Source organism: Rhinopithecus roxellana, chromosome 8 (assembly GCF_007565055.1).
Source record: "Rhinopithecus roxellana isolate Shanxi Qingling chromosome 8, ASM756505v1, whole genome shotgun sequence".
NCBI lineage: Eukaryota > Metazoa > Chordata > Mammalia > Primates > Cercopithecidae > Rhinopithecus > Rhinopithecus roxellana.
This window is the reverse complement of record NC_044556.1, coordinates 44207915-44220175: the sequence shown is the minus strand read 5'-3', so window position 1 is coordinate 44220175 and position 12261 is coordinate 44207915. Positions and strand designations below refer to the sequence as shown.

Here is a 12261-nt window from a genome sequence, read left to right as displayed (position 1 = left end):
AGTTGACAGGGAGAGCTGCTTAGAGAAGTGACAGGGGCAGCGTGCCAGCTGATGTAGAGCCCAAAGGGTTTTGTTGGGGAGTGTCTGTAGTGGAGCAGGGCCAGGGATGGCCATCTCCCTAGGCTCAACTTACTCACCTAGGAGACTTTAGCCCCTGGGGAACTGTTGGACCTGAACTCTGCAGGGCAATCTTGCCCTTCAGATGGGGCCAGTCTGACCTGAGCACTCCGTGGTCAGTTGGTCTCTCCTGGGGTGCCAGCCTGGATGCACCTGCTTCCAGGACAAACTGAGATGATCTTGGGACCCACATCATAGCTTCTGAGCTGGCCAATCACAGCTGACAAGTGGAGAACTCCAGCAGGACAGCCGCCCATGGTCACCCACCAGCCCATCAGCTCACTCCACACACTGCAACTTCCCCTGGGCCCAAAGCAACACCCCAGATCACTTTGCCAGCCAGCATGTGTGTGCATCAATGGGTTTTGCTTTCCTCTCCCTACCAGTACATGTGAGTGTGTGCCTCCTGCCCTGTCGCTGCTGCAGCAAGAGTCAGCTTTCTTCTCCCTTGTGAGGGCCGTTGCAGTCACAGAGCCAGCCAGACCCAATCCTGCCACTAAACTGCTCATGCCAGTATATACACTTATGCAAACACTACCATGGGAGTGAAACTAGGCACTGAAAACAGTGGAAACTCCTGAACCCAAAACAACCACCCCTAACTGCAGCACACAGAAAAAGCACACAACCTGTACCTGTCAGCACCCTACCTGCATACCAACAAAGTGTGACAACATGCACAGTCACCAACAGGGACCCCCTACACTCCCAAGACTCATCGCCTCCACCACTGTAGAGAACATCCCCACAGAGGCAAGTAGCCTAGCACCTGCAGGAACCCTGCCCACAGCCCAATAGTAGGCACCTTGCTATGCTGCCATTGCTCCTAGCACACACAAACAAGAATGGATCCCACTGCCTCCACACTGCAAAACACTTTAGCTGACACTACCCATCAGAATGTAGTGACTAGGAGTCAGGGAGCATCCCAGCCTCCATAGCACAGTGGATTTCTAACCTGGGTGAGCCAAAGAACAAAGTCAAGCCTGATACAGTTCCATCAGAGTTATGGCATGCAGTCCAGGAGTAGGGAACTGAGTGTTGAGACCTAAAATCTTTCAGAAATGAAGTCAGTCATCTGAATTGATGCTATACCACAATCAAAACCCAAGGTTATCAAATGAGATAAAAGAAACTAAAATCCATCCAAATGTCAGCAACTTCAAAGATTAAAGGAATATAAGCACATGAAGATAAGAAGGAATCAGCACAAGAACTCTGACAACTCAAAAAGCCAGAGTATCTTTGTTCCTCCAAACAACCACACAACCTCTCTAGCAAGGGTTCTGAACTGGCCCAAGGAGGCTGAAGTGGCATAAATGAAATTTCGAATATGGATAGGAAGGAATACCATTGAGATGTAGGAGTATATTGAAACCCAATCCAAGGAAGCTAAGAATCCCAAAATCAACACAGGAGCTAACAGACAACATAGCCAGTATAGAAAAGGGCATAACCCACCTGACAGAGCTGAAAAACACTACAAAATTTATTGTTTGTTATGTTCTAATGCTATCACACGCAATAATAACTGAATAGACCAAGCAGAGAAAAGAATCCCAGAGCTCAAATACTGACTTTCTGAAATAAGACAGCCAGACGAGAAAAGAGAGAAATGAGTGAAAAGGAAGGAATGCAGCCTCAGATAAATATGGTATTTTGTAAAGACATCTAATCTGTGATTCACTGGTGTTGCTGAAAGAGATGGGAAGAATGTACTCAACCTGGAAATGTATTTCAAAATATTATCCGTGAGAACTTCCCCAACCTAGCTAGAGGAGTAGACATTCAAATTCAGAAAATGCAAAGAACCCTAGTAAGATACTGCAGAAGAACATCAACTGCAAGATACATAATCATCAGATTCTTCAAGGTCAAATGAAAGAATAAATGCTAAAGGCAGGTAGAAAGAATGGTCAGGTCACCTATATAGGGAAGTCCCTTGGACTAAAGCAGACCTCTCAGCAGAAACTGTACAAGCAAGAAGAGATTGGGAGCCAATATACAACATTCTTAGAAAAAAAGATGCCAACCCAGAATTCCATGTCTAGTCAAACTCAGTTTCATAAGTTAAAGAGAAAAAAGGATCATTTTCAGACAAGCTAATGCTGACAGAATTTGTTATCACCAGACCTGCATTACTAGAGCTCCTAAAGGGAGCACTAAATATAGAAAGAAAATACAATTACCTGCAACTACAGAAACACACTTTAGTACACACACCAGTGACACTATGAGGCAACCACATAAACAAGTTTGCAGAATAACCAGCTAATATCATGATGCAATGAAATCCACATGTATCAGTACTAACCTTGAATGTGAATGGGCTAAATGCCCCAATTAAAACACAGAGTGGCAAGCTGGAGAAAGAACCAAGGGCCACTGGTATGCTGTCTTCAAGAGACCAATCTCACATACAATGACCCACATAGGCTCAAAGTAAAGGGATGGAGAAAAATCTACCAAACAAATGAAAAACAGAAAAAATGCTGAGGTTGCAATCCTAATTTCAGACAAAAGAGACATTAAACCAACAAACATCAAAAAAGGCCCCCAAACAGCATTACATAATGGTAAGTAAAGGGTTTAAATCAACAAGAAGACCTAACTCTCTTAAATACATGTGAACCCAACACAGGAGAACTCAGATTTATAAATCAAGTTCTTAGAGACCTTCAAAGAGACTTCGACTCCCACATAATAATAGTGAGAGACTGAAACATCACATGGACAGTATTAGACACATCATAGAGACAGAAAATTAACAATGCTATTCACCACCAAAACTCAGCACTGGATCAAATGCACCTGCTAATAATCTACAACTATCCACCTGAAAACAACAGAATATATATTCTTCTCATTGCCACGTGGCACATAGTCTAAAATTCATCACTTGATAGGAAATAAAACACTCCTCAGCAAATACAAAAGCACTGAAGTCATAACAACCAATTTCTAAACTATGGCTGAATAAAATTAGAAATCAAGACTAAGAAATTAACTCCAAAACATACAATTACTTAGAAATTCAATAACCTGCTTCTGAATGTCTTTGGGGAAATCAAATTAAGGAAAAAAATCAAGAAGTTCTTAAGTTACAACATACCAGAATCTCTGGGACACAGCTAGACAGTGTTAAGAGGGAAATTTATAGCACTACAACATGGTGAAACCCCATCTCTACTAAAAATACAAAAAATTAGCCAGGTGTGGTGGTGGGCACCTGTAGTCCTAGCCACTCAGAAGGCTGAGGCAGGAGAATTGCTTGAACCAGGGAGGCGGAGGTTGCAGTGAGCTGAGATCGTGCCACTGTACTCCAGCCTGGGCAACAAAGTGAGACTCCATCTCAAAAAAAAAACAAGTTAGAAAGATCTCAGTGTAAAAACATAAAATCACAACTAAAAGAACTAGAGAACCAAGAGAAAACCAACTGCAAAACAAGATTATAAGAACTAACTAAAATCAGAGCCAAACTGAAGGACATTGAGACACACACACAAAAAAAAAACATTCAAAAGATCAATAAATCTAGGAGATGCTTCTTTAAAAAGCTGATGAAATAAATAGACTGCAGTCTAGATGAATAAAGAAGAAAAGAGGGAAGATACAAATGAACGCAATTACAAATGACAAAGGGGATATTACCACTGACTCCACAGAAATACAAATAAAAATCAGAATATTATGAACACCTCTATGTACATAAGTTAAAAATGTAGAAGAAGCAAATACATTCTTGGAAACATACACCCTCCAAAACCTGAGCCAGGAAGAATTTGAATTTTTGAAAGAACCAATAATGAGCTCCAAAGTTGAATCAGTAATAAATAGCCTACTAATCAAAATAAGCCCAGGACAAGACAAATTGACAGCTGAATTCTCCCAGCTGTGCAAACAAGAGCTTATATCATTTCTGCTGGAACTATTCCAAAATATTGAGAGGGAACTCCTCTCTAACTCATTCTGTGAGGCCAGCATCACCCTGATACCAAAACCTGGCAAAGACGCAACAAAAAAAGAAAACTTCAGGCCAATATCCTTGATGAACATCAATGCAAAAATCCTCAAAAAAATCTGGCAAACTGAATCCAGCAACACATCAAAAAGCTTATCTACCACAATCAAGTTGGCTTTACCCTTGGGATGTTCAACATATGCAAATCAAAAACTGTGATTCATCACATAAACAAAACTAAAAACAAAAATCACATGATTATCTCAATATATGCTGAAAAAGCTATCCATGAAACTCAACACCCTTTTAAGTTAAAAACTCTCAAACTAGGTATTAAAGAAACAGACCTCAAAATAACAAAAACCATCTATAGCAGACCCACAGTCAACATCATACAGAATGGGGAAAAATTGGAGGCATGCTAGCACAAGAGAAGGATGCCCTCTCTCACCACTCCTATTCAACACAATATGGGAAGTCCTGGCCAGAGCAATCAGAGAAGATAAGGAAATAAAGAGCATTAAAAGAGAAAGAGGGTAAGTCAAACTATTTCTGTTTGTACATGACATGATTCTATATCTAGAAAACCCTATGGCCAAAGACCAAAAGCGTCTTGCAACTGAAAAACAACTTCAGCAATGTTTCTGGATTCAAAATCAATGTACAAAAATTGCTTTCACTCCTATACACCAACAACCAAGACAAGAGTCAAATCAGAAACACATTCCCATTCACAATTGCCACAAAAAGGATAAAATACCTAGGTATACAGATAACCAGAGAGGTGAAAGAACTCTACAAGGAGAATTATAAAACACTACTGAAATAGATCAGTGGTGACACAAACAAATGGAAAAACATTTCATACTCATGAATAGGAAGAATCAATATCGTTAAAAGGGCCATACTGTCCAATTTGCAGATTCAATGTGACTCCTCTCAAACTCAATGAAGTTCTTCACAAAACTAGAAAAAAAACTATTTAAAATTTTTAAAATTCATCAAAAATCAGCCCAAATAGACAAGGTAATCCTAAGCAAAGAGAACAAAGCTGGAGGCATCATGCTACCCAGCTACAAGCTATACTACAAGGCTACCACAAACAAAACAGCATAGTACTCATGGAAAAACAGACACATAGACTAATGTAACAGAATAGGAAATGCAGAAATAAGACAACACACCTTCTAAAAATGTGTCAAAGGCAAGCAATGGGAAAAGCACTTTCAATAAATGGTGCTGGGATAACTGGCTAACCATATGCAGAAGATTGAAGCTGGATACCTTCCTTACATCATATACAACAATCAACTCAAGATGGATTAAAGACTTAAATGTAGACCCAAAACTATAAAAACTCTGGAAAACAACCCAGGCAATACTTTTCTGGACACAGGAACTAGCAAAGATTTCATGATGAAGATGTCAAAAGCAACTGAAAAAAAATTGACAAATGGGATCTAGTTAAACTAAAGAGCTTCTGCATAGTGAAGGAAACTATCAAAAAAGTAAACAGACAACCAAAAGAATGGGATAAAAATTTTGCAAGGTACACATCTTATAAAGGTCTAACATCCAGGATCCATGAGGAATTTGAACAAATTTACAAAAGAAAAAAAAAAAAAAGCAGCCCCATTGAAAAGTGGGCAAAAGACAGGAACAGACACTTTCAAAAGGAGACATACATGTGGCCAAGAAGCATATGAATAAAAGTTCAATGTCTCGGATCACTGGAGAAATACAAATCAAAACCACAATGAGATACAGTCTCACACCATGCAGGTGGCTATTACTAAATTGTCAAGAAAAAAGAGGTGCTAGAGGGTTGTAGAGAAAAGTAAATGCTTATACACTGTTTGTGGGAGTGTAGATTTATTCAAACATTATGGAATACAGTGTGGCAATTACTCAAAGAACTAAAATTAAAGAAAAGAACTACCATTAAAACCAGCAATCCAATTACTTGGTATATACCCAAAGGAATATAAACAATTCTATCATAAAGATTCATAAACGTGTTATGTTCATTGCAGCACTATTCATAATAGCAAAGACAAGGAATCAAACTAAGTGCCCATTAGTGATAAACTACATAAAGAAAAAGTGTACATACACACCATGAAATACTATGCAGTCATAAGAAGAAATCAGACTGTATGCTCTATAGATTCGTGGATGGAGTTGAAGGCCACTATCCTTAAAAACTAATGCAGAAACAAAAAAAAACAAATATGGCATGTTCTCACTTATAACAGCAAGTTAAATAATGAGACCACATGGACACATAGAGGGGAACAACAGACAATGAGGCCTACCACAGGGTGGAGGTTATGGGGAAGAAAAGGATCAGGAAAAATAACTAATGGGTACTACAATTAATACCTGGGTAACAAAATAGCTTTGTGAAAAACTCCTGTGATACAAGTTTAACTGTATAACAAACCTGCACATGTACCCCGGAACTTAAAGTAAAAATTTTAAAAATAACTGATGCCAAAGAGGATGCAAAGGAAAATGTCTATATGCTCTTGGTGGGAATGTAAATTAGTACAGCCATTGTGGAAAACAGTAAGATTTCTCCAAAAAACCAAAAATAGAATTATCTTTCAAACCAGCAATCCAACTACTGTGTATCTATCCAAAGGAAAATAATTCAGATTATAAAAGGGATTCCTAAACTCCCATGGTTATTGCAGCACTATTCACAATAGCATTAACAAATGAATGGATGAAGAGAAGATTGTACATACAGGCAATGAAATACTATTCCATTGTAATAAAAAGAATGAAATCCTGTCATTGGAAGCAACACAGATTCAACTGGAGGTCGTTATGTTAAGTAAAACAAATCAAGCAGAGAAAGACAAATATTACATGTTTTTACTCATATGTGGGAGCTACAAAAGTTGATCTATAGAGACAGAGAGTAGAATGATAGACACCAGAAGCCAGGAAGGGTGTTCAGGGATGGAGAATGAAAACACACTGGTTAATGAGTACAAACATACAGATATATAAAAGGAGTACGTTTTAACATCTGATAGCAGAGTACGGTGATTACAGTTTACAACAACATATTGTATTTTTCAAATAGGTAGAAGAGAGGAAAGCAAATGTTTCCAACAAAGACAGAAATGATAAATGCTCAAGGTGATGAATGCCATAAAGTTCCTAATATCCTGACTTTATCATTACACATTTGATCCATGTAACAAAATATCACATGTACCCTAAAAATGTGTATAGGTATTAGGAATCAGCAAAAAATAACAAAACAGAGTCTTCTTGTTTTCTACATTAGTTACATCCAAGCCACTGTCTTGCTGGAACAAATATGGTGGTGGTTGTAGTGGGGAGTGATGATGATGATGATGATGATGGTGGTGGTGGTGGTGGTGGTAATGGTGGAAAAAATGATACCTTGCTGCAAATAAACTTCTATCAAAAGACAGCTAATTATGTGTCAGGCATTGTGCCAACAAAATTGCAGATAGTAATTCAATTTTATGCCTTAGACTAGTTTGTTAGGTAAAAGTTATATTGCTCACTTTACAGTAAAGAGATTGACATTCAGAGAAGTTGAATAATAGCTTCCCCAATCAATTAAACACTAATTAAGGAAAACTGAAAGGGGTTTAAATAATACAGACATAATCTTTGGTATGACCAAAATTGTGAGATCCTTCCTGTGGATTAAAAAAAGGTGGAAATAAATCCAAATGATTACATAATATTGCCAATAAAGCAGATTTGAAAAGAAACAAAAGATCCATTCACAAATATATATGCATAGATACTTTATTCAGGGAGAGAAAGGAAAGTGACAACTGCACAGGTGGTAGAAGCTCATGCCCAGGGGACAAACAGACACAGGAAACATCAACAGAATTCTCTGATGGTTCCCAGGGACAGAGCTGCTGGTCTTTCTTCCAAAGCTCTGGGAACTAGCACTGCTGAGGACTTCCTTTCTACGTCTCCACCTGGACAGTGGCAGTATGGCAGCCTCAGAAAGGAAACATTTTGCTATCAGGGGTCATCATGGGCAGATCACTGGCTAAGGGGAAAGAAGTTCCCTGTGTATCCCTGGATGGCTTTGATGAGAAGATGCAGGTGGAGCTGTGGAACGAGGTGAGCCAAATATCCTTATCCTTTCATGGTCCTCATGAATCCTGAAGCTGTTACTTGCTCTTGGGTGGACACTTTGGCTGGCAGGGTGGGGAAGGTGTCACCGGAGGATATTTCTGCTGGCACTGCTGAGGTGGGCAGGGCTCTGGACACTTTGGTAGTGGACAGGTCTCAGGGCACTTCAGGGGTGGACGTGGCTCTGGGCACTTTGGCGTGGGGCACACAGGAGGTGGCTGGCAGGGCTGCTTGCACTGCTGCTGTTGATAAGACATCCTGCTAGAGTCTCAGAATCTGAAAGAAATGATACAACAGTGTTCACGGGAAAGGAATCCTCCAGAGAGAGACGCCAAAGCTTATGTAATACCATGGCATATTATTTCTCCAATCTCCAAAAATTTATTTAAACTCTTAGCTCCCTTTTCATGACTTCCTGTCTTCTCCTTTCCACTTTAGCAAGTTGCTTCATCGGCCCTAGGAAATCCTGCCTTTCCTCATACAATTTTTCCAAAGAAAACATCCCTATAATAAAGAAGCAAGCATGTTTTTCCATGAAAATAACATCTTCAGGAAAGGCAGTCACAAGTTCAGACCCCCTGGGCAATCTCACAGCTATTCCTATCATCATTATCTATTGTAAAGCACCGGTGGGTTGACTTGGGCACAGAGTAAGGGCTGTTCAGGAAGAAGTGTGGCTCTCATACCTGCTAAGACACAAACCTTTGAAAAGGACACCAGGAAAATACGGAAAAGAGAAAAATACTTCATCCCTTTCTTCAAACAAAGGCTTTCCTATTAACTTCTCTGTTCATATGGACATATAAATGTGCATTTTTTAAAAAGCAATATAAAACACTGTATCATGTAGTCTAATCCTGTAGTTCCATTCACTAAGTACCGTCAAACCTATGGTCATAGGTTTGGATCTGCCAAACTTGACGTATTCAGATTAAATTCAACGTTTCAGGGCACAAAGAACAGAGGAACTCAAGGAAGCAGACTCACCAGGTTCTCCAAAGCAGATCAGTGCTCAAGTACCAGGAGTTTAGGAGTTGTAGAGCAGAGAACCTCTTTATAGGGCCTGCTACCCCACCCAGCAGGAAGGGGAATTACCTAAAACTGGGCTCGTCCAGCAATGTCCCAACTGAAATGCAAATTTATCCATAACTGGCATGACAGGGATTCTCAAATTGGTAAATATCCTGTTCTGGGATCTCTCCACTGGATTAAGTGCTCCTGACTCATGGAGGCTCTGCCTTACATCTCAATTTCAGTGACTTATGGCAAAGAGGGACTTGGGAGATTCTCTAACTGGTGGTCAAGGGCTCTCTTTCTTGATTGGGGGCAATGAATGCCTCCTGTCTAACACATTTTCTAAATCGTAAAACTTCCTGCCCTGTAACTGAATGCCATATTGTTGTACATGAACCCATCTCCACCTGGGTTTTCCTCATACAATTTGCCAATGTGCTAGAAGGATGGACAGACTTAACAAAGGCCTGAGTTCTGGCCCCAGACTTTTTTGCTAAGTTGAATGACCACAGCCAGGTCAACCTTCTTCCCTGGAATTGTAAACAGAGGAGCATCATACCTACCTCTGGTTTTGAAGGCACTGACCACATCTTGCCTTCTGTTGACTCTGTTCAAGCCTGAAATTTTCTGCTCCACCTCTATCTTTCTCTCACAGAACCCCAGATTTTACCTATATTCCTTTTCTCTTTGAAGTTGTTTTCCACATCCCTCATAGAGACACTTGTTTTCCGGGAGAGATACCAGAGTGAGATCCAGTCTCCCCAGTAGGATTGCTACTGCTACCATCAAGGATGTGTACTACAGGCTCTTAATTTATGAATAACATGCTTCCTAGTCACCACATTAAGGAAATTGAGAGAAGGGAACCAAAGTTACAAGCATTCGTTTCAAATCTATGTATTCAACCATCCCTATATGATTCCCTGTGAACATCCTATAGAGAACAAGAGGCATAGACTCACAGTATCTTATGGAAATAATTAGAAGAAGGTTTGCAGAGTAGAGAAGGTCAGAGGACTTAAAGTCTGAAATCGAGGGGAAAATATAAACTAAGTATGATCCTATATGTTTGCTTTCTCTACTTCTCTTTCAGAACAGGTTTCAGTCTTTGAAAGACAGTATTATTTTATTTGTTTGCATGTTCTTCCTTTGTCTTTTCCCAAAGCCCTCTAGCCCCACAACCAGCTAGATTATCAACTCACACCCCAATGTATACCTCTCATCTGTCCATTTTAGTACACATTGTTCACTCGATACATACGTTGCCAATGTGAATGTCTTTCACATCTTTTTAAAACTCTTCGTGCAATCAGTGGGGCTTACTAAACATTGTATATTAAACATTTAAAATAATGCTGCTAGAGCTTCCTTATCTGGGCCAATAATCTGGAAGCTTTCCAAGAATGTAGTTTTATAATTGAAGAAGAAGAAGGAAGAGGAAGATAAGAAAAAAGAAGAAAAGGAGTGACCCAAATTCTTTGGAGCACTCACCACCTATCCTCCAGATAGAGCAAGAGCACTGAATCAACCCAGCATCACATCCCTCAGTTAAGCAGGTTAGCTTCCCAGATCTGCAACTGCTCCAGTCTCTAAGGAAGGGCTTTTGGCCAAGATATCCACTGGCCAGATGCTACAGAAATAGAACTATCATGTCAGCACCTTGAGGCCAGGTGTTTACAAACAGTGTTCTCACCAAATGCTTCCTATAGACCATTGCACATGCCAAGCACAGTGGGTGAAGTAAACAGACTTCTCTCAATAGGTCCCCTACTCCTCCCCAGAGCCTCACATCACATCTACAACACAAATCCTTAGAGAAACGTCTGATTTCTAATATGCAAAATTGGGAAATTGGCTGCCAAATGAGATCACTGTGGGAGATAACACAGTTTGGATCAGCCCTGAGACTCCCCTTCTGAGAACACCCCACTCAAACAGGCTGCTTATTGCAGCAGTGCAGGCGCCAGAGTGGCAGCAGCCCTAGTGTCCCCAGCATCTCAGATAGGCTGACTTTACAAGTTGAGGTGGAGAACTGGAAACTCACGGTTCCTCACAGACCAGTTACATGAAGAGCAGCCACAACATGAAGAGGGGAAGCTACCAGTCACAGCTTCCCCTAGTTATGACATCCAGGCCCTGAGACCTAGAGCAAGACATACTTCACACACACACACACACACACACACACACACACACACAAAACACACACACATACACCATAGTTCTTTATCTGTTATCTATCTGCATGTCTAAAGGGGTTAGCTTTATCTTCTTAAGAGTCTGATAAATTACAGAACATACATATGGTAGAATAGTGAAGATCCTTACGGTGGATGCTTTGGAAGACTGTTTAATATAATTTAAAACATTAGAATTGTACTAAAAATATATGTAAAGCATGACTACATTCTCATCAACATTTATTAAAAGATAGGAAACAAATGAAACAATATATTAAACATGATTATATATGGCTGGTGAAATTACAGATGATGTTTATTTTCTTGTTTTACTTTTCAAAGTATTCCCCAGATGTTACCTATTACTGAGTAAGGAATCTTAAAATTCTACTTTGAAAAGCTGACAAGGGACAAGCCTGTCTATTGCTCAATTAATCAGATAATGGTCTTTCTTTTTTGCATTTTTGGCCAGACACTAAAGGTGGGGCTGGATGTAAGTAACAGTTGTTTTATTGTTACAGATCTACATTTCATCACATCCCTTCTAAAATCTCTCTTGAAGAATATCTCAATAATAATCCTCATCCTCATAGCACTGACATATGTACACAGAAGCCATAGACATGCAATAATCATATGTATCTATAAAGCAGTTTACCAGGCCAGGGACGGTGGCTCATGTCTGTACTCTCAGCACTTAGGGAGGCCAAAGTGGGTGAATCACAAGGTCAGGAGTTCAAGACCAGCCTGGCCAACATGGTGAAACCCAGTCTCTACTAACAATACAAAAATTAGCTGAGCGTTGGGGCTGGGGCCTATAATCCAGGCTACTCACAAGGCTGAGGCAGA

At 40.0% G+C, this 12261-nt stretch overlaps 1 protein-coding gene across 1 annotated transcript; it reads right to left on the bottom strand.

The window, feature by feature from the left end:
* Nucleotides 1-7860: 7860 nt before the first annotated feature.
* Nucleotides 7861-9247, bottom strand: LOC104674018 (small proline-rich protein 2D). The gene is made up of 2 exons (XM_010378227.2): nt 9206-9247; nt 7861-8494 (listed from the first exon to the last, which is right to left on the bottom strand). The coding sequence occupies exon 2, from the start codon at nt 8473-8475 to the stop codon at nt 8257-8259; it is 219 nt and encodes a 72-aa protein (XP_010376529.2). The 5' UTR covers nt 8476-8494; nt 9206-9247; the 3' UTR covers nt 7861-8256.
* Nucleotides 9248-12261: the final 3014 nt, after the last annotated feature.

Bases quoted from the DNA above. Each gene is read 5' to 3' on its own strand.
- LOC104674018 (XM_010378227.2), bottom strand. From the start codon at position 8,475: ATGTCTTATCAACAGCAGCAGTGCAAGCAGCCCTGCCAGCCACCTCCT.